Source organism: Herpailurus yagouaroundi, unplaced genomic scaffold (genome assembly GCF_014898765.1).
Source record: "Herpailurus yagouaroundi ecotype Mexico unplaced genomic scaffold, PumYag 139, whole genome shotgun sequence".
In the NCBI taxonomy this organism is placed as follows: Eukaryota; Metazoa; Chordata; class Mammalia; order Carnivora; family Felidae; genus Herpailurus; species Herpailurus yagouaroundi.
The window spans coordinates 81,370,730-81,394,099 of NW_024412394.1; the positions used below are offsets into that span (position 1 = coordinate 81,370,730).

A 23,370-nucleotide genomic window follows, 5' to 3' on the forward strand; every position below is an offset into this window, starting at 1 on the left:
GGAAGGGATCTCGGAAAGTGTCTGTTCTTACCTGCTATAGGTCTGCAGCGAAGCATTCTGATAGCAATTTAGTAGCAGGAGGGTATGCTAGCCACGTGCTTGCGAAAATAGGTAAGTTTTCATTCCTAAGAGACTCGGGAAGAACAGAGAAGAGTTTTAGTTCTGTAACTGTGCTGAAAATGGACAGTAGAGATAAGGGCCCAATTTTGGCAACTGGAAAATGAAGGTATTCTTGATGTCAATACGAAGCTGGCCAGCTATAAGCTCAGTTTTACTATTTCAAGCCCAAACAGCAAGTGTAGCCAGGGAGCTTCAACAGCAGAAGCCTGCAGGGAAACTATGGAAAGGGTTCAGTCTCTGTAAGCAAACTCTCCCACTTCACTACATAAAATAGCAATAAGCCATCACTGAACTAGAGACAGTTAGACTGTAGGCACACCAAATGCCCGAGATTTTTTCCCCTTATTTCTCCTTTTAAACAGTATCTCATTTACTTTTGTGAAGCCCAGCTTGATAGATAGATAGATAGATAGATAGATGATAGATAGAGATAGATAGATGGATATACTTTAATGCAAAGATTTTTTTTTTTTCCAATGAGAAAGTCTGGACCTTGAAGTTTACATCTCTGACCCTTTAGTTGTCTAAGCCAGAGGCGCAGGCTGACAGGCTAGCTGGCTGTGCAAACTCGCAGGACACCACTGCCATCTGCTGTGCTGACTAGGAGGTGACAGCAGCCCTGGGAGCAGAGTCGCTTCCTCGGAGCAGCAGGAAGATGGGGACACTCCCGCCCCCATGTCGTGGTCACCTAGGGCCACAATCACAAAATACCACATCCTGCATGGCTTAACCAACAGACATATACTTTCTCATGGTCCCAGAGGCTAGAAGTCCAAGATCAAAGTACTGGTAGGTTTGGTTTCAACCAAAACCTCTCCCTTTGCTTGCAGACAGCTGACTTCTCACTTTGCCCTCTGTTTACAGTCTTGCCCCTGGCGTCTCTTCCTTTTCTTAAAAGGACACCAGTCCTGTTGGATTAGGGCCCCATCCTTATGACTTCATTTAAAATTAATTGCCTCTTTAAAGGCCCTCCTCCAAATACAATCATATTAGAGGTTAGGCCTTTACCATATAAATTTGGGGGGAATTTCTTTTGGTAAAGTTCTATATCCAAATCCACACATGCCCCTCTTCTACCTGCCATGCGCGCACACGCCATGTGGCTCCTGGACGTTTGACAACCTCTATGGGGCATAGATTGGGGCGAGCAGTGGCTCACTGGCCCGTCTCTCCAGGCTGTAATACTTCCCAGTGTCCTGGCTCCATGCTCTCTAAGGAGTTCCTGGACAGTGCCTCCTGCTGTGGTGGGGGGTGATCTGCCTTCAGATGAGTAGCTCCTCCCCAGGAAAAAAGCTGGGGGCCTGCTCCAGCGGGTGTGCCTTGACATGTGAACCCTATTCAAGGGAGGCAACCATTGCAATGCACTTTTATGTATTTGTTCATGAAAAGGCAGTGCTATTTCTTCGGAGGAAAGGCTTTCTCCAGGAAAGCAGGCGACCCTTGCTGAGCCGTCTTTGTGGCAAGGCTCTTTCCTGTGTCATCTGTTGCCAGCCATGCTGAGTTTTCCTTATGACCTCCGCTCCTTTCTATTCTCCTCTACTTGTTCTCTTTTACAAAGTTCTATGAAAGAGATGAAACATTCCGAGATTCTCGGCCTGGCATGCCTTTTATTATATATGTAGCTCTTCTCTCACTTAATGCTGAGATCTTCTGCACCACAGATGGATGTCCACTTTCAGTGATAGAACGAAAAACTTCTCTCTCTGCCTCATTAGCGCTGTTCGAGGTGACAATTGAAAGGAAGACACACAGCCATGGAAAATATCACCAACCCAGAACAGATAATAATCACATGATTTCTCAATTTGTATTATGTTTTCTTATAAACTTTGTAGTTAATAGTTAAACTAAAACTAAACACTGGTCCTCTAGAAGATGGATCCATGTTTCTAAGTAATCATCTTTTCTAAAGGGGATTTGTATTTTCGCAAGTATTATTAAATATTCACATCACCTCTGGAACAATACAGAATATCATCCAGAAATAATACCCTGAAGGGACTTGTTTTGAAAAAAAAATTGAAAAATGAATTCTAGATGTTTAAACTTACAGACACACACAAGCACAACCCCACCAACCAAGCAGAAATGCATAAAAACCTGTCCTGAATTCTCTAAATTCAAGTGGCCTTGGGATAAAAGTCACAATCGATTTATAGAAACGTTCATTTGAAAAGCAAACCACAGGAAATTATTCACTTCTCTGAGGCTAATAATTTTCTGTTATTTTTGTTTGATTTTTCTTCTAAAGGCTGCTGGCCTACACTTCTGTGTATTGAACTCTATTATATATGTTTTGATCATTTTTCCAGTTTGTCAGGATCATTGAGTTTGAATTCTTTGAACACAATCACACACACTCCCACTTTTGGCTGCAGGTGGCAGCAGGGAGAAACACTTCCCCTTTAAAAAATACTTGTTTCTCCCTGTTTATAAAGAAATGTAAGTTTACTGCAGAATGTATAGAAAGTACAAACAACAAAAAAAGAAAATTAGAATGACCCCACGATTCTGAATTATGTTTCTCAGTTAACATTTCTGCATATCATATGGCTCCTAGTCTTTCTTTCTCCTTCCTCCCCTCCTTCCCTTCCTTCCTTCCTTCCTTCCTTCTTTCCTCCCTCCCTCCTTATTTTCTATCTATCTATCTATCTATCTATCCATCTACCTATCTGCCCATCTATGTATCCACCATTCTTTCTATCTGGTTGTTAGGGTCATACTACACATTAGTTGGTAATCTAAGCTTTCTTTCTTGTTATTCTAAATCACTCTTCAAACATAACCTAAGGGGTAGGCAATTAGCAGTTCAAAATAGGTGCCAAGTTCTCAGGCATCACGTTGACAGAGTTATGAGAATGCTGTATCTGTTTTACTTTTAGAGTATCACACAAAAGCAATCAAATGAAATAATAAAATACTGTTAGCATGGTATTGCTTTATCATCTCCTTATAACATTTGTTTTGTGATTTTTCAAGGTGACTTAGTGAAATAATCTTGTCCACATCTACTAGCCTTACATAAAACCCAAACTTGCCATTCATTTCCCCTTCTCTGAACGGAATTACATATTAAAGCCCAGAGCCCCAGATTTTGAATGCTACTAATCTCTAGTTATGCTTTACAGAATCGTAGTGAGGCCAGGGTAAGAGATGTCTGTCACCTGGCTTCTTCCTCAACTCACCCAAAACACAGGAGCTCTACCTTTATTTAATTTTACAACTTCTAATTCTGCTTAAGATTTCTTTTGGATTAGGAATACTGCAGGCTTGAAAATGATGGAAAACTACTGTCTACGGCTCTATTTCAACAGCTTAATTTTGTAGACCCATAAAGATTAAATGACTTGCCCAAGGTCACTGAGCTTATTCTTGAACTTCTGACACCAATACAGCACATACTGACTCTTTCAGGATAAGAGAATATTAGCCATTGCCCTCAGGGACCACACCTGCCTTGACCACTGCTGTATGCTCAGCATCTAGTAATCCCCAACCTGGAGCAGGACTCAGTAATTATCTGGGAAATAAATGAATGAATCAATCAGCTCTCCACAAACATTTGTTAGACCATTTGGAAACTAGTAAGGGTATGTTGTATCTTCTTACACTCCAGTTTATTGTAAGTAAATGGGTAATCAGTTATAATAAAGCACTTTTGTCATTTTCTAAGCAAATGGCAGAAAAAGAGTGGGGCGGAGACATGCTGCCATATATAAAAATAAAAGATTGAATAAATGATCAGCACCTGAAACGAATGCCTGCATAGACATATGCCTCCTGTCAATCACATGCAAGTTTCTGTCAGAGGCAACAGCATTCCCTAACAGTGAAATACAGTTTTTACATTGTCTTGCTCATTAGTTAGTAGTGGTCTCTTTTTCAGACTACTATTAAATTACTCCCTCTCGTGGTCATTGAAGGGAAAATATATGAGCTTTATTTTTAAATTTTTTAATTATTTTTAAAATTGGATATTCAGGTGAAAGTTGAATCTGATTCCTCAACAGTCACTTCTTATTTTCTATTTTTTTCACAATGTCTCTCCCATTGTACTATACTGCTTTCCACTCATGCACACACATACATACACACACTCACATCCACACACTCTCATACACACCTACACACACTATAATCATCTTTAAATAAATTTCATGTTCCCAAGTCAAAAATACGGGGGGAAGGAAATTTATTGATCCCCTACCCTCTGTTGATTCAGAACAATCAGGACCTTGTTTCTAAAGAATAGTGTTAAGGTGACAATATTCAGTCCAGCAAAAAGGATGACATCTTACTGGGGTGTAGTAAAGGATGTATTTTATGCAGAAAATATTTCTGGCTGGGAGAACTGAAGCTTTCTCATACTCTTCAGGTTGTTTTAATCAGCCTCAATAGAAAAGAAAGCCAGGGAGTGTAAGTGGAAGGGAAAGTGGTGACATTTACAGAAATGATTAAAAGAAAAATCTTCCATTTTGATTATTTTGCTTCATCTTCCAATTCTGCAGTACACAGGCCACCTGTAATGGGTTTTCCATACTTCTTCCTCACCATCTCTCTGTACTCGCATTGATAATGACATGACAAAGAAGGCAGCTAAGTGGCAGGAAAAAAGCATGCTTTTAGCACCACGGTGTAGATAGACACGCTCACAAAATAAAGTTCCTGGGATCCCACAGTCCCATCTCGAAAGAACAAATGAGAACAAGACAAAGAGCCCACATAGGAAACTAAGCTCTAAGAGCCCTCCAAAGCTGAGGCATGCTGGGAAAGTAGGCTCCACATTCAAAGTTCGTCTTTTGATAAATGATGCTGGCAGGTGCCCACTTCAGTATGTCCAGTTGTGTTTTAGTTTTGGAAGTGGCTTCTAATAGAGACAGAAGGCTGGGCTTAGCTATCTCCTTCTTAACAGCAGGAGGATAAAAAACTCCGCATCTCTGAGGATGGCCACCAGGTATGCAGAACGAAAACATCTGAGCAGAGCAGCCTTATGCATAGCATAGCCTCTGAAAGAGCGCCTTGTCAATAAGAGAACAGAGGGCGAACTCTCAATCCTGCATGACATTTAAATGAGGCTGCTCTAGCTGCAGAGACTCAGGGAGACCTCTGCTAGGATTGGTTGGCATTGTGTGACAGGGAGTGAAGGAGAAACAAACTTAAAGCTCACAGGAGGTGAGGTTTGTTTAAATAATAGAAAGTAATTAGATTGAAGACAAAAATCAGTGATGGCATTTTATAATTACAATTAATTTAAAGGTTAATTTCCTTTGGTGCTAAAATCTTATTTAAAACATTTACCAGGAAAGGAAATTAGGAAGTTGCTATCAAGAGGCATAGAGAGCTTCTGGGAATCCATGCCTATTATCACTTGAAAATTAGGTTAGGCCCAAAGTGGGAATTTCAATTCATTTTTGTGTATAATAGATGGTGGTCAGGCTCAGAGTCGGTGGAGTTGGCTGGGGCAGGCAGTGCAAGATTTGCATTTTTTGTTTGTTTGTTTATGGGATTCATTGCAAATGTTTCCAACAAAGGAGCCTAGTTTATACATGAACAATCCTGACACAAAAAGAAAATTGGATATGGATTGCTGCCTTTGTAACTAATGAAGTTGATGTTAAGGAATTCCCAAGAGCAGAAAAGCAAAGGAAAGCACATAGTAACATCCATACACTTTCCTCACTGAAGTGAATTGAATGAGGGGACAGTGTTTCTTTTGGGCCCAAACCTGCCGATCCTATTCCCCTCTTCCAGGTCCCACATTTTTTTCTATCCCCCTGTTTTCCAGTTGAGAATCGCCATGACTCAGGTTCCAAATGCTGTGTGTGTGTAAATAGGTAACTATAAAATACATATACTACATATACTCTAGAATATATACATATACTACTCAACAGCTCATCTTCCTGGAAACTTGCCTAGCAAAATCAATGCATAATATGGTAGTAACAGTCGGAGAGAAATAACTCCTTCACGCTAATTTTTCCCATTCACTATGCCTGTGCAGACTTGCTCATTTTAAATATTTTATTGCTACCATTGATATGTAAACCAATCCCAGAAATATGGAAGTGTGCAGAATCCTAGAGCTATAAGCAATATTAAGAATCACCTACTTTAATCCCCTCTTTTGACAGTTGAGGAAAGAGACATTTGAATTGACTCACTCTAAAGTGAAATAGTCATTTAGAGGCAGAACTGGGAATAGAACTTAAATCTCCAGATTTAAATATACTTTCCACACCACTTCACTGCAATAATCAGGATAGATCCTTTCAACACGTATTTATGGAGTAACCACTCTATGATGGGTTCGTGCGTCCATCGCTAGGGATGAGACAGGGAACCAAGCAGATACAGACTTTGCCTTCATGGCGCATAGAGCCCAGGATGCAGTTCCCATGAAGAACTACAGTCACTTGTCATGAGAATTCAGGCAAGGGTGGGAGAGGTGTGGTAGTGGAATGCCCCCCCCCCCCCAGGGGTGTATCATCTAGGTGAGAAGACTAGAAAATTATTCCTTGAGGAAATGACATTTCAGCAGAAATCGAAAGGATATATCAGAGGGATATGTAGAATTTAATAAAAATAGGTGTGCCTTGGTTAAACAGAACTACTTTTCCAGTCCATATCGACCAAATGTACACTGTAATTCACACAGGAATAATCTTAAGTGTTTTTAAGGAGCTCAATATACCAAATCTAGTTTCAGCTTTCGCAAATATCAATAAAAATGTTAGAATAACCACTGAACATTCTCTTTCCTGAAACTGCTACTATCATTCTAAACAGATGATTAATTTAGACTCAAGAGTTTGATGATTTTCCTTTCTGGAGGATGCAAAATGATGCAAAGATTATGTTAGCGAGGATTATAAGTCAAGGAATGCATGTGGGCTTTTTAAAATTTTCTTAAATATGCACAAAAACATAAATGTGCCCACACTCTAATTAAAAGTACTGTATTTAAATGGACTGTGCATTCTAAGTATATGCTGGATGTCACCTGAGAAGACATGCCCAATCATGTCTAACTAGCTCACCTATGGCTCATAATAACTGCTCTCTCCAATTTCAACTGAAAGGCATGTCATATCTCATTGAAAGCATGCTAACAGGGAAGAAAGAAACAAAGACAGGTAAATCTGATTCATCCAAATGGCATGGCACAAAGTGAGCCCAGGCACCTTGAAGGTGAAGTTTGCTTAGTGATCTCATCCCATTCTGTATGCTCCTCCACATCTATTGAAATTATTAAAGATGCCTGGATACATAATTGTCTGACTCTAGCTTTACAATTTCTTGACCTTCTCAGCACTTGCCACCCTCATTACCACTCACTTCATCTACCCCTTAATTTCCTTCATCAAAGAGGCTAATTTGGATCACCTTCACTGTGGAGAAAGGAAATTTCTCCAAAATCACAAATTTAAAGTTCTCAGCCTGACTATAAACTCCTGGGTTTTTTTCCCCCTACCTGTTCCCCTGCCTCCCTCCCAGAAAAACTTATCTTCATCTTCAGTTAGGAACTTCCCACTATGGGAACATTTGTTTTTCTCATTCTTCGGATCTTTCTACTTCTCATCTCTGTGCAGGATTACTCGTGGCAGTGATGCCCCCACCGGCCCCCTATCTCCTACCTGGCCGGTATTTGCATCACACTTGGATTTTCAACAACCACGCGTGATGAGGCTCAGGTTCACTTTCTCCACTTCTAATCCTGGGTCACTGCCCATGGCTGGAGAAGGTCCCTAACCATGGCTGGATGCTCTCTCCTGCTCAACGACACCCTCACTCCTTACCACTGACTTCCCTCGGGATCTGCTCCAAACCCAGGCGTGGGTTCTGAACCTAAGCCTAGTACTCAAACCATGAAAATTAAAGTTATCAAACATGAAACCCATCCATTTTTCTCCTAGAACCTGAAAAATTTTCTACACTGGCAAGTATCCTTTTGTCTCCTTGCAACCCTGCTCAAATCTGAGGCACACACAGTCAAAGCTTCTCCTCTCTAGAGTAATCCTCCCACCAACCATTGAGCTCATGCCCTCTGCCCAATCCAGGAGGAGAAGCTGTCAGTGTCTTCATTGTGGCACACTCCATTGAACAGTCCCTTTTGCCTGCATAGAAGCTGAAGCCTCAGAGACCACAAACAAGAGTGGTCCCAGCCTCTCTCTGTCCTTTTACAGAATATATGATGTGACTTCCAAAAAATATTTGAAATATGAAAACGCAGTTCTATGTAGTTTCTTTTTAAGTAAAAAATATCTCCCCCCCCCCTTTTTTTTCTATACTAGGTCATACAGGCTTTTCCTGTTGTTTGTCAGACCACCAAAAGAATGCACGGCTGAAGGGTTTCCATAGACTGTCCTCAGCTGTCCTCAGCTTCTGCTGATGACTCAGTACCTGTGTCATCCCACACAATACTCTTGTAAATTCTAATACAGAGTGCTCATCCTCTCCACAAAGAACCCAAATATGCATTTAAAGCATAATTCAAATTGTTCTCTTTGTATAAATCCCTTCCAAAAAGAGATGAGATCCCGAATCTATCCATGGTGTATCTTTAGTATACATATGCCAAGTGCTGCATTTGAGACTTGACTCTCTCAATAACCCTATGAAGTTGGAATCGCTTCATTATTTCCAAGTTAGGGGGGAAGAAAATAAGGCTCAGAGCAATTGTGACCTGCTTGTGGGCATGATGCTGGTAGGTCTTCTGAGTCCAGAGCACTCCATCTTTACACTACTTTCCTACTTCCCTGTGATGTACAATATTAGAAGACTGTCTGATAGCAAGATCCTGATGTCAGCAGAAAACCAGCATGTGTTTCTTCAAATCCCCCCTACAGTTCTGCCTTCACTGCAGATGTAGGCAAGAGCTAAAAGACAGAATAGTTTGTCAAGTGGGACTCATATTTTATTTTTTTATTAAGTGTTTAAAACCAAAAGCTTCAAGTGGTTACTCAAACTATTTCTAACTAAAGAAATATTTCTTCTGCTATGACCACATTGTGGTGATTGCTTTTCATGTTCATTCTTTAGCATATGTAAATGTGTCACCAAGTATAAAATATGGAGGATCTGGTTCTAATGCAACTAAAAGAGAAACGTGAAAATAGGACCATAAGAAAATACATTTGTTGGGCAAGGTTAGGAAATGCCACATCTGCAGTGATTTAGCTAATAAGTCTCAGTGCATTCAGTGTGTGCTTTGTCTGTCGGAAGCTCTCTGGGCTGTAACGGTTACTTCAGTGACCTTTAAGGCAACAACAAGGTGAGGTAACCCTACAAAGGGTTGTGTTTCCCTCATCAGGAAATAAAAACAGTAGCTCAGAGTCCACTCAGGGATTTTATCCCAGACCAAACACCTTAAGTTCACACAGTAAGCTGAATTGCTGCCCCCAAGGAAGTCTGTGTGGGTGGGAGGTGGTTCTTTTGGAATTGGCCTATGACTGGTTATGCTCTAAATTTCCTTTGTGCAACTGGAGACAAGTACCCTTTAAATTCTCACCAGCAGAGAAAATAGATATACACTCTATTTTCATAGCCCACACAAATTCTTTAATGTCTTTCAATGAGTTCTTCTAAATATTCAGGCTGAGCTTTCTATGATCTGCCTTTTAAAATTTCTCCTCATGGTCTTTTCCAGCTCTGTCTCCAAAAGGGAGTATGTTGACTAGGGGCTTTGTCATTAATGACCAAGGTACAATTTTATATTACAATACCTCACTGCCAACATGTATTTTAAAAAGGCAATTTTAGGTTTACTGAACTCAGTGTTGCTGATTAAGAGGTTTAAATAAATGGGAAGTTCACACTAGGGAATATATTTTAGCAAAGAATATTTATTCAAAAAGCATTTCTCACTTACTTGGTAATTTCTAAATTCTGCTATTATTAATGTTATTAAATCATAGTTATTAAACTGATATGGCTCTTTACTAATTTAAAATAATAGGCCTCCCCATGTCTCCATAGGTCAGTAGAATGAATATACCCATTTTTCAGATAGGAAAAAATAAGGCAAAGAGAAAATGTAACAATTGCAAAGAAAATGATAACTTTCCTGAGCTATCTTCAGAAGACCAAAAGTAAGTCCCTCCGATGAGGCAATGATTAAGCAAGCACAATTTTTATTTTATTTTGTCACCTTCTGCCCCACTGTCTACCTTTGTTATTCTCAGAAAGAGAATAATGTTTTCCTACCAGTAATCAACATTTGTAACCTTTGATAGCCTTCATCGATGAATGACTCTCTCACCAGTCACTTTGATGCTAAGGCACGTCTTAGCCTCTTTGCCTCTACTCCTCTAGGCCAAAGGGACTACAGTGGTGGCTTCTTCCCATTGGTATTCAAAAAAGTTTCTTTTATCTCATAGGACCAAGTATTATAGATCTTCTATAAAAGGTCTTCTCTTTATTATCATTGAAGGTCTTAAGGAAGAAAGAGTAAAAACAGTTGAATTTCACTTAAGAATTTTACCAACATCTTCCATGCTCCAATGATTGTCTTATTTTTCCTTACAGCCTAGCAGGTCTATAGAGATCATCCCATAAGGACAGTCTTACATGAACCAAGACACTGTTCTGGGTTCTGGGTTACTGTAGTGAATAGTAGTAAACAGTAAATTTCACGCATCTTACATTAGAGCAAGGGACTTAACAAAGAAACAAGTAGATTACAATATGTCAGGTGGAGAGGAAACACAATAAAGTGAGTAAAACTCATAGAGTGAGGGGAAGCTAATCTCTGAAATCCCAGCAAATCTCCAACTTGCCTTGCACCAGTTTGAGTTACATTTCTCTTTTTGCATGGATTTCCTGGTCCCTGACACTTGTACCTTACATGCTGTATTTCCAAATGAGGCCAAGCACCAACTCCTTCCTGACATTCTTTTCTGTTTATAGGCAACAGCATTCTCCTAGTCAACAAATTTCTGAGTTGACTTTGACTCTTGCCTCTTCCTCTCCTTCCCCCATGTGCAAAAACTTGGCAGGTCACATATTCTCTACCTCTTTCTCCATTATCTTGAACTCATTGTCATCTTTTTTTCTCATTCTCCAAATTCTATTTCATACCTTCAGTAATTTCCGTTTTTCATATTTTCTGGTAAGTGTTGAAATAACAGACAAAATGCCAAGTGGCTAAAAAGACAACATGCCTTTCCTTTGAAAAACACCATAATCAGAGTTATACAAGAGGGGGCTGAGACTATAAATAGTTTTCAAAAGAAAGGATCATTTAAATGTCTATATGGTTTTGGGGCGCCTGGGTGGCTTGGTCGGTTAAGCATTCGACTTCGGCTCAGGTCATGATCTCACGGTCCGTGATCTCGAGCCCCGCGTCAGGCTCTGTGCTGACAGCTCAGAGCCTGGAGCCTGTTTCAGATTCTGTGTCTCCCTCTCTCTCTGCCCCTCCCCTGTTCATGCTCTGTCTCTCTCTGTCTCAAAAATAAATAATCATTAAAAAAATTTAAAAAAAAAATAAATGTTTATATGGTTTTATAGTTCAGAAGAAATGAACTAAACTTTGAAGGATGCTCACCTTATCTCTTCTTAAAGATATGTTACAGAAAAACCAAGACATCTCATTAGTAACTAGTACTGGAAAATCCATCATAGGTGGGTTTTGCTTTGATTATTGCTTTGATTATTATTTGATTGTTGCTTATTATAAGAGTACATCTTCTAGCAAGAGCAGAGGAGAGACGCTAGAGAATAAACAACAAAATGAAGCATCTACAACCAATGGAAGACTCAAAGCAAGCACTCAAAAACTCTTGTTAAATGAATACTATAAAAAGAAAACAAAAGCCTAAAGATTTTAGATTTAATCCAAAATCTGATGCAAAACTTTTGATAACCTTCCAGGAATTTACTGGAATGGCATGAGTGAAAAGCAGAAATCACTTTTCAATATACTTAGGAAGGAAATAGAACACCTCACTTCCAGCCCTGTCCTCAGCTGTTGTGTGTCCCCCAAGCAGTCAAGTAAAACTGTATTTATCTCTACAGTGAAGATAATTATTCCCACCCACCTCACAGTAATTTTGCAGAGATAATTAATATCACCTGAAAGGGCTTTAGAAACTATTAAGTATTGTGCAATTGTTTGAAACTTTATTTATTTTTTTGTTTATTTGTTTATTTTGAAAGAGAGAGAGAAGGCACACAAATGAGCATAGTGGGGGGATGGGAGGGGGCAGAGAGAGAGAGAGAGAGGTGAGAGAGAATTCCAAACAGGCTGTGCCTGCTGTCAACACAAAGTCTGGTGTGGGGTTCAAACTCACCAACCATGAGATCTTGACCTGAGCCAAAATCAGGAGTCGGACGCTTAACAGCCTGAGCCACCCAGCACCCCGGAACTTTATTTTTATTTTCAGGACTTAAGGAGATTCCAGAGGAATAACAGGTACACTTTTCTAAATAATGCAGAGATAAGCCACGAACCAAACATCTAGATGCCATCACAATTACTTGGAAAAGGACCTGTCAGATGTTTCATGACCCTTACCGCTCAGAAAAGTTTCACAGCATGTAGCACCACTTTATAGACTTGATAAATGTGATTATGTAAAAGAAAAGGAAAATAGACCAAAGCGGTATTAACAGAATTCTAAAAATGTAAGTTAACCCCAGTGACTCATTTTTTTGAAAAAGAAAAAAATAGTTTCTTCTACTTCTTTTTTTCACCCATGTGACACCACAAGGAGTTCCATATGTGGTTGAAGCATCATCTGGAAAAGAAGAGCAAGGAATCACATCTACCTACACTGACCACCGTAATATTAACTATAGTGGTTGGTTGGATCCAGCTTATTTCTATTCCTCTCCCTCAAGTCTTTAGGAAGACATCCAAACAATTACTGGGAATGAATGCATGTGGAAATTGGCCTTACATAATTTCCTTGGCTGTGAACTAAAGCATGTTTATAAAATATGCCCTTTGATTGTTGCTTAAATTTGAATGCCTCCCTCATAAGTGAAATGGTAAAAATCCATCGTGGCTACATTTAGATCCTCTTCTTTTTCATCTTGGTTCTGAATCACCTGCTGTTGGATCCTTTTTTATGGCTCCAGACGATCTGAATGATCAGAAAAATGACAATCCTTCCATCAGAGTTTTTATGTGATCCTCCCCACATGGGGAGTTGTAAGCCAGCACTACCAACCCCTACACCAGATGGCTAATGAAAGCAAGCCCTAGACAAGTCAAACACTGTTCACAACACATACTAAGAACACACCTCATTTCCCTTCTGGCCTTTTCTCATGTCTTAGGAAGGTCTACATTGCTCCCAACTCAAGCTTTGTTTTCCATTTTTGGTCCTGATTCTATCCATTGGACTTGAAGATTCATCTTGGTTTCTTTTAGTTATCCTTTGATTGTAGAGTGACTACAATCTTTGGTTTGTAACTACCATCTGACCTTTTCTGCTATCCATCTCAAACCCCTGGAAACAAGCCCAAGAAATATTTCAAAATACCAATAACAATAACAATAAACCTGAGTTTAACTCAGATCTCAATTTCAGTGGAAGAGACACTAACCAGGACATTCTAACACTGTGAATACCTCTCAGTAAACTAGTCCTTAATCAAGTTTCAATGTTGACAAGAGAAAACCCAAATAAAAGGGAATTTAGGCACTGTCTGAAATTAATTTCCAATCATAGACAATAATTTCTCAAAATACAAACCTTAAATATAGTTGACATTCAATTATTGTATAGCTTTTCTGGTACCCTTTATATTAGCTAATGTATGCATACAGGCAATTCAGGAAACAAAGGAGGTTCCTTCTCTTAATTCATCTTCTGGTATGGTTCCATCATTATCCCAAATTAAACATTTTCTGTTTCTCTTTCTCCTACACTGCATGGCTTAAAAGATTTATAAAGAAAATCCTGAATTTTTTCAGGGGCTTTTAATTTTCTTCCTCCACACCATATGTCTCACCCAGGGCTCTACATTCCTTATTTTATTTTATCCTCATACTAATTGTATGAAATAAGTATTTTAATTCCTGTTTTAAGAAATGTTAAATGATATGTCTGTGGTTACACAGCTGGCAAGTGGTCAAAGCAGTATTTGAACCTTGATCCTTTTAACACCATGGCCTTTGTTCTTATACCATTCCACTTTTGATAAGAAGAGAAATTCATCCTAGAAAAATGTGTTCTCAAGATAAAAAGAAATGAGATATTAAACCATGAAAAACATGAAACGACCTTACAGACACATTACTAAGTGAAATAAGACAATAGGGAAAGGTTCCAGTACTGTATCAATCCCACTCTGTGACATTCTAGAAAAGGCAAGCTTATGGAAACAGTACAAAGATCAGTGGTTGCTAGAGATTGGGGAAGGGATGGATAAAGGCAGAGCACAGAGGATTTTTAGGGCAGCAAAATGATTCTGTATGAGACTAACACTGTGGAGGCAGGTCATTATACATTCATCAAAAAACGTAGTTTAAAACACCAAATGTGAACCCTAATGTAAACTCTGGACTTTGGGTGATAATGATGTGTCAGTGTAAATTCATCAGTTGTAATCATGTACCACTCTGGTGAGGGATGTTACTAGTGGCAGAGTTTGTTGGAGGGGCTATATAGGAACTCTTTGTACTTTCTGCTTAATTTTGCTATAAACTTAAAACAACTCTAAAAAATAAAATCTATTAAAAAATATTTCCCCATTATATAAACAGACATCATGGACTTTATGTTACTTCATACTTGGCTCCAATTTCTACCTGTAGCACCTGAATCTCACAGTTGAGGGGGGGAGAAAGAGAACAAAAACTAGTCAAAGCTAAACCAATAGAATATGACTCTAGAACAAGTAAAGATATCCACAGGCATCCTGTTTCGGTCTCTATATCCCTTTCTCTCTCCTATCATCTGTCTTGCCAGCTTTTCATCGGTTTGCCTCTTTTATCCCTACCACACAGCCTTTAAGTCCAGGAGCAGAAAAAAAAAAATAAACACAAAACTTTTTCCCAGTATTCTTAGTATTTACTGTTTCATCGATCTGTGGGCAAGAATTCAGACAGGGCACCACGAGAATGGCTTTTCTTTGATCTCAGGGGCCTCAGCTGGGAAGACTCTATGACTGGGTTGACTAAGCAGCTTGAAGCTGGAATCATTTGGAGGCATTTTCTCTCACGTGTCCAGGCTATCAGCGGGAACCTCAGCTAGCCTATCAGTCAAAATACACATACCATTGGCTTCTTCATTGATCTTTTCATGTGGACTTGTTTGGGCACAGTGGCTGTGTTCTAAGCATCTCAAAAGACAATAGGGAAATGTATGACATCTCTATGATCTGGCCTTGAAAGCCACATAGTTTCATTTCTACCATATTCATTAAAGCAGCCACTAAGTTCTACCCAGGTTCAAGTGGAAAGGACACAGACCAAAACTACCAGAAGGGAGAAGTGTCAAGGCCACAGTGTAAGCAGATATGAAATAGGAGATATTATTACAGCCATTTTGGGTAATTTTGTTATATGTTATTATATTTTAAATATCGAAGTATGGGGGCGCCTGGGTGGCGCAGTCGGTTAAGCGTCCGACTTCAGCCAGGTCACGATCTCGCGGTCCGTGAATTCGAGCCCCGCGTCAGGCTCTGGGCTGATGGCTCGGAGCCTGGAGCCTGTTTCCGATTCTGTGTCTCCCTCTCTCTCTGCCCCTCCCCCGTTCATGCTCTGTCTCTCTCTGTCCCCCCAAAAAATAAATAAACGTTGAAAAAAAAAATAAATATCGAAGTATGTATTGCATTTGAATGTTTGGTTAAACTTTGCTCTACATCTTTATTTCTGATTGCCTATTTCAGATCATAAAACACATAATGGCAGGCACAACCATGTTGAATTAATTTACACAAGCTCCATCATAGCACCTTGTACTTGACAATCATAGTATATAATATCATTACTAGTGCTGCAATTGCTGATAGGTACATGCACTTAAGCAATCATTATTCTTTACATTTGTAATGTGTTGCAGAAAATCTCCACACTAACCAAAAAAGACATACAGCATCTTTACTCTGCAAGTGAATTTTATTATTCCAATTAGGTCTTGGTTGCTTGAGAAGAGTACATAATTTCTTCTCCCAAGTGAATAGATTCTTGTAAAGCAATAATTGAATCTCACAGTTGAGGGGGGGGGAGATATCACTACCCTGAAGGAACTATCTGTTTTCCTCCACAATTAGTCACTTAGGTTTTTGTTGTTTTTTTTTTTTCAACGTTTATTTTTGGGACAGAGAGAGACAGAGCATGAACGGGGGAGGGGCAGAGAGAGAGAGGGAGACACAGAATCGGAAACAGGATCCAGGCTCTGAGCCATCAGCCCAGAGCCCGACGCAGGGCTCGAACTCACGGACCGTGAGATCGTGACCTGGTTGAAGTCGGACGCTTAACCGACTGCGCCACCCAGGCGCCCCGAGTCACTTAGGTTTAAATAGATTATTAAATGGTTTATATTAGTAATCTGTGTGAGATCTTGATCATGAATGCTAAACTGTTTTGAAAAGTTAACTAATGAAAGCAATTGTCCCTTTTCAGTTGATTTCATAGGTGGCTTTGATTCTTATGGCTATCAAGGGCCTCAGAAGACATCTCATTTACAACTACAGCCTATGTACATGTAAGTACTTTATTTTGGAGGTATTCTATGATACTAAAAGATGATTAAGTAAGCACTGTCATGGTGCAAAATAGATGGCATGCAGCTTTCCTTCAACTACATACTTCCAGTATTTTCTCTTCTATTAATGTTGTTTGGCTGGGATAATTCTAATAACATTTTCTTCATAATTCATTTTTAAATTTAACTTATCAGAAATGCCATCTCTAAAGTTACTTTTAGTCTTATATAAAGTATCAACTACATAGCTAAAAAGCCTTTATTAATATTTCTTTGAATACTTTATTAATACTTCTTTGAATGACCCAAAAGTTATATATTTTGAAAATGATATAACATTATGGGTAGTTATATGCAACTATATATAAACTATGTGTTCTGGTTTTCCCAGGAGAGTCTCAGTTTACATAGGTTGTCCTGGTATAGTTATTACCAGTACCTCTTCTTACTCTCAAAAGTATTCTCATTTGGATGATAAATGATAGGCTATATATAATTATATATAGTATAACCCTATAGTTATATATAGTGTTTAAAAAAACTGAGCAGTAATATTCTTTATTCTTTTTCTGATGTGAAGTGAAAATTACACCAGAAGAGTAACACTGAAATTTATCAGACCCTTAACTCTAGCACTCAAAAGAGCAGACATACAATCAGAGCCTGATTTTTATATCTGTGTTTAGGCAAATTCCCTTGGATAACAACTGATAACAAATTCTATATATCAGCATCAAGTGATATGCTGAATTGCAAGCGAAGATCAAAATAGAAAGTAAGATTCCAATTCATTTTGAAATGTGAGCTTCTCTCTTTGAAGATATGTGTTTGTCGTCATTGTCCTCCACCATTGAATCATTTTGCCTTTTAGTATTGTTAATGTCTAGGATGATAAATGGATTTGGAGTATTTCTCTTCCAAGAGATTAAAGTAATCTTTATACACCTCCTTGTAAGCTTCTCTTTAAAAGGGGAACGATCTATGCATCATGCCTGCGCTTTTCTTTGGAAGTATTTGGCAATACCACCCATAAAAAAGACCTGATCTGTTCAGAAGTCCACCAATACTACATGCATTCAAAGCCTTCCCTCTGCAAACAGTGCATCACACAATCTCTTTTGTATCCCCATAACCACTGCCCTAAATCAGCGTTCATTACCTTACGTTTTCCTGTCTCTTTCTAATTTTAGTACCTCTGTCCCGTCTTCCGTGTGGCTGCCAAATTACTCTTCCCAAAGTACCACTTTGACTCTTTCCCCTCCTTGTCCCAAACTATCAATTAATCCCTATTACCTACTAAACAAAGTCCACATTGCTTACCGTAGCTTACAAGTATCCTCTGACCTGGCCCCAATATCTTGCTGAAATATTCTCTCTTCTCTTCAACCCTTAACAACTTTTGACTCCCAACCATATGCAGCTGATGCTAGGAGATACTGGGAAAGTGTAATAATGAATAAGAGCTGGCTCCTGTCCTGATGAATCTTATAATCTATTGAGGGCATTAAGTAGTCTGCCATCTTACCCATTTTTTGCCGGTGAAACTAGAACTCTTGCTTTCCACCAATATGACATGTGTTTCTCTAGTTGCCCATGCTGTTCTCTTGACACCAAACATATTTTTTCCCAAGATGAAATACCACTATCCTTCAAATTATATCTTAAAATATATGTTTTATGGAAGAGGTTTAAATATCTTTTTCCTCTGATACTTCTCTTTTTTTTTCTTTTGCCTAGCACTATACTTGTTTTCTGTTTAGACCAAAATTTCCTGTCCTCCCAGGAAGACTTGATAGCTCACACAAAAAGTAAAATTACAAACCCTTTAAGTTCTTTACCACTCTTCCCTATATTGTATCATAGCTTTATATAAAGTGTTCTATTAAAACATAAAGGCAAAGCAATACAGGACAGTGGTTAAGAGGACCTAGAAGGCAGAGTACTAGAGATGAAATTCTTTATGACCTTGGACATACAACTTGATTTGAATAACTTTAATTATTCTCATCAAATCTAAGTCTCCTTACCTGCAAAAGAGAGATGATAGCACATGTACTTCATATAATTATTTTGAATTTATAAGTATATAAGACGTAAAACATGCCACATGGTAAATGCTTAAGAAACATAACTTAGTAGTACTGGGAACAATGCTTATGTGAACCAATATTACTCATGAAAAGACTTTATCGAATCAGAAATCAATATACTATACAATATAATATATAATATACTATATTTCATAGTATACGAAAGGATTTCCTCTGGAAACAATAGATCACATATAATACCCACCCAAATAACATGCAACAATATGTGCTCAAGAGTAGACCAGAACATCTACAAAGCTTGTAATTGCTTGTTTCTGACAATATCACATAGCATTTCTTCATCATGTAACACTTCATTGTGTTTATGAATATGAATGATCAGTAAATATGATCAAGCTATAATAAGTTACATGTAACCACATATATAGGATTAGCTATCTTAGAGAATGCTAATTATACATAATCAAGTATATTGTTTCAAATCAGGCATCCATAATTCTAATGTCTTCAAAAAGTGGACCCTGCATATTTAATATCCATCATTAAATTCCTGAGGACCAAACTTACCATGATTTTATTAAATAGAAGACTTTAAATGACAAACGAAAAGTAATAAAAATACTATTTTCTTCCTTACTGCCTGGGAACACTAAAATTATGTAAGAAGTTTCAAGTCTCACTGCTCATGAAAAAAGCTGAATGTTCCATGACATTCAGATTTAGGAAGTTAGAATTAATTGCATATAACAAATCACTAGTCAAAATACTACCACTGCCCCTTCTACAAAACATCCCCTTACCGGACTTCAAGTTCTACAACACTGAGATTTTATTTTACAGATGAGGAAACTGGAGGAAGAGAAAGGAAAACAAAGGTCACACAACCTGTTAGTTGTGCCACCCCCAATTATCAACCAGTTTTCCTAACCCCTTAGTTCAGTGTTCTTTCCAAATTCTTAGACCTGTGAGTTTGCTCTGGCATTCATTATATTTTCTGATTTTTAATGTACTTAGTTGTACTTCTCACACTAACTTGGCTGCCATACCTCCAAACATGCCTGCACCCCTCCCTTTCTCTGCAACCAACTATCCTCTTCTGATTTTACATTATGCAGTAGCCTTCAACATGGTAGCCTTCAGAACCACTCATCTGACAGCCATCGCCTATTCAAACCCTGTGAAAAACCAAAAGTGACTCATGCATAAATTTCACCCCTGCTGAGAGAAAGGGACCTGAACATCTCCTATGTCTTTGTCCTTTAGGGAGTAGCTTTTCCTGTCAACCTGCCATAATAAGTCTCATAAAGTAAGAGTAATTCAACATCATGGTCTGGTTCAAGCACTTTCACGATATTATATAGCAACTGGAAATAAAAGCTGTTCCTTAGAAGGAACGCAAATGCTTAAAAAGTAATGTGCAGTTTTAGCTGTGGGATTTCCATTATGCCCAGCAAATCCGTGGCTAAGAGCTTTGAAAACACTGCCCTGACTGACTTCCATTCACAGCCACGTTTCAGTTCCTACAGTCATTGAATAGACAGCCCTCTCTTTTTTAGTTAAGTTGGGAGAATGTTCTGTAATTCTTTAGATTATCTATCATCCATCCTAAAAGAAAAGGTTTTCATTAATTTGTTTCATATGGTTTGGTAAACTTCTTTGAAACAAATAATAGCCATGAAGCTCCCTCACAAAAACATTCCCATGTCCACAGGTTAATTTTCTAACAAAGTAGCTGTTTTGACTACCACTGACCTATGTGCCATCGCCAGTAGAGATGTGTTTGGGTTCCCGCAGTATAAACTGTGAGAATATCCCATGGTATATTAGCAACATTTGAAAACACTGCATTCTTTTTGGCAGCCTAATTGTATAGCAATACATATTCATTTCATTTGTCCCCAGAAATGGATTTTAAATTATCATAAGTGGCCACTTTACCCAAGAGGTTACAGAGGAAAAAGAAACGGAGAGGAAAGTTGTCTCATTTTAAGCACAATTTGGGCTTGGACTTTTTTGTGTTTAATTTTTGCTTGTTCTTGTGCTTGGAGAGGTGAGAAAGATGCTGGGCTCTCCCCCTTCATTAAAAACAACTTTTCTTTCTCTCTCTTTCTCTCTACCAGGTCAAAATAATACAGATGGCCTCAGTATGTCAGCTCCTGGACCTTTCAAAGAACTTGTTTTGCAGTGGCCTCCTGCATTTTATGAAGAGCAAGAAGCAACTGAGTTTAAATATATATACATGTTAACAGAACAAACATAAAGCCTCTACATACACTGAGACACACACACACACACACACACACACACACGCACACACACACAGAGGCACATACTAATTCCTCTTGGCCTCCTCTTTCTAACTGAAACAAATATGCAGGACACTCCCATCTTGGATTTCCTGAAAGTAGGCTTCTTTCTCCCAGGCCTTTGGAAAGTTCATAAGGAGATGTGTTGGTGCCCTCTGCTGGCCGTCACTAACTACTCTGCAGCCCAGCCAGTCAGCCTCTGTGAGCTGCAAAGTCATCCAGGGCACATTAGTTTGACAGCCCTGTCTTCTGCACTCCATACGTCTTGATAGCACCACGGCTACGTAGGCAATGTAATTGCAAAAACAAACAAAACATGCCATGATGACCTTGTAACCGAAGTCCGAAATGGCAGGTTGTTTGCCCTAAAGGCTATACCGTACATACTTGCCTTAACCCACCTAAGTTGTGCGCCCGAGTCTCAGTGCAGACCTCCCCAAGTCACTTCCTTTAGGCTAACACACTGCTATTAATTCCGAATGAGTTTGAGTCTGTGTGTTTCACGTCAAGAAACAGGACTGCATAGCTCAGCAGCTCAGTGTGTCTGTGTACAAAAACTGCCAGCTGTCAGCAAAGTGCTTTATCATTGAACCTCCATGGTGGCCAAAAACAGACAAGTGACAATAACAACAACAACAATAATCATGTTCTTTATAATTCTTAAATATGGTCTTCTGAAGGGGTTGGGTGGGACAAAGTAAAATTTATTAATCTACTAAACTCATAATCTACTGGAAGCAGAGAACAGAAATGGCTTAACTCACTGATTTTATTTACTGCACTCTAGGTGCTTTTATAAGTATCTACAAATGTCTTTTACTAACACAGAAACAGCTGTGGATTTCTATCAACAGAGGCCAACTGAATATGTATTAGCTATGTTTACTCTTTTATATCTAATTCAAATGGAAGACCCTACGTAGGTGAACTTTTTTTCCTAACTTCAGCGTACGAGATTATTTTTTGGGTGGGCGGGGGGAGCAATAGTTACCTTGGTGAAATATTTGAGATCTCTTTGTGGTATTTGGGGGATCTGTTGTGTGTTAGAGTGTATTTTAATCCTCCTGTATTATTGTGGCAGAAAAACTGTGCTGTTAACGTAGTTGGCAACAAGATGCCTTTGGAAACTTAATAGTAGGTCAATGTGTTTATGGAATATTCTGAATTCCTAGGAAATTTTGTTCTATATACTCAGCATTATTTGGTTTTCATTAGTGGGAAACATAATTAGCTCAGGCTTATCAGGAACTCCGAAGAGTCATGTTTTTTCTTGGATCCACCTGAGATGCTAAAATCAATTTTTTTAAAACTAATACAACATCCTTCAGTGCAGTGAAATTGAGACTTGAAAAGTTACAAATTGGCATGGAGCAATGTTTTCTCTCTTGGTTTCTATGTAGTTTCTTCAGTTATTGGGTTAACCTACTTTGGACCTTAGCCCATCCAGATCTACATAAACCAGCCCCATTACTGTGTTTGCATGGATGTCTGTGAAATACACACATATACATTCAAAAACGATAAAGGAACAAAGGTTATATTGGAACATAAGCTAAAAAAAAAAAAAAAAAAAAAAAAAAAGGTTCCAGCACTTGTGCTTGAATTTTCTCAGTGGCTTGTATATGTTTGTCCATACATACATGTATAAAATAAATAATTGCAAACATGTCAGTGAAACCTCATATGATGATTTTATAGTGACATGCATGTTTAATGTAGGAGAAAAATATTTACCAATTTATTGTCCTCTGATTCTTAAAATTTAAATACTCTACATGCCAGAAACTATTCTAATGTGACTATTAACGTGAAAATTAAAATGAGGTTTCACTGTACATTCATGCTGTGATGAGATTCCACCTTATAGGACATGTATATGGATAGAGATTTAAGTGCACAGAGAACAAGCCCTCATATTCCTGCTTTAAGTTGCAGCCAAGCTACCACTTAATCACTACTATCATCACCACCAAAATTTTCAAAACCAGTTGTTGACTACTAAAGAGTAATTCGTGGACAGGTCTTCTTTTGGGAGCAGTGAGCACAGTAGTGTGATTATATCTGGAAAACCATCTGAGTTGTACAGCTGATTCCTCCTCAAAATCCGGTGAAGAATGCTATTTTTCTAGGCTGAGCTTTTGTTATAAACCTAATATTCAGAAGGCAAGAGTTACAATCCTGATGTGTCTTTTTTTTTTTTTTGCGTTTGTTAATTCTGAATGTATTTTTAACAGA

The 23,370-nt window shown here is 38.6% G+C and overlaps 1 protein-coding gene across 5 annotated transcripts in view; it reads left to right on the forward strand.

The window, feature by feature from the left end:
* The window catches only part of NKAIN2 (sodium/potassium transporting ATPase interacting 2), a 996,706-nt gene extending 973,983 nt beyond the window's left edge, over nt 1-22,723 (forward strand). For 3 of the 5 annotated variants that reach the window (XR_005790022.1, XR_005790023.1, XR_005790024.1), the window contains 3 exons: nt 16,697-16,778; nt 17,465-17,553; nt 20,950-22,723. Coding sequence is in view for 2 of the 5 variants with exons in the window: in XM_040474538.1 (XP_040330472.1) it covers nt 16,697-16,778; nt 17,465-17,489 (107 nt within the window). In the remaining 3 variants the exon portion in view is untranslated. Of the gene's footprint in view, nt 1-16,696; nt 16,779-17,464; nt 17,558-20,949 lie in introns of those variants that run through there. The other 2 variants (XM_040474539.1, XM_040474538.1) reach the window with 2 other exon arrangements.
* Nucleotides 22,724-23,370: the final 647 nt, after the last annotated feature.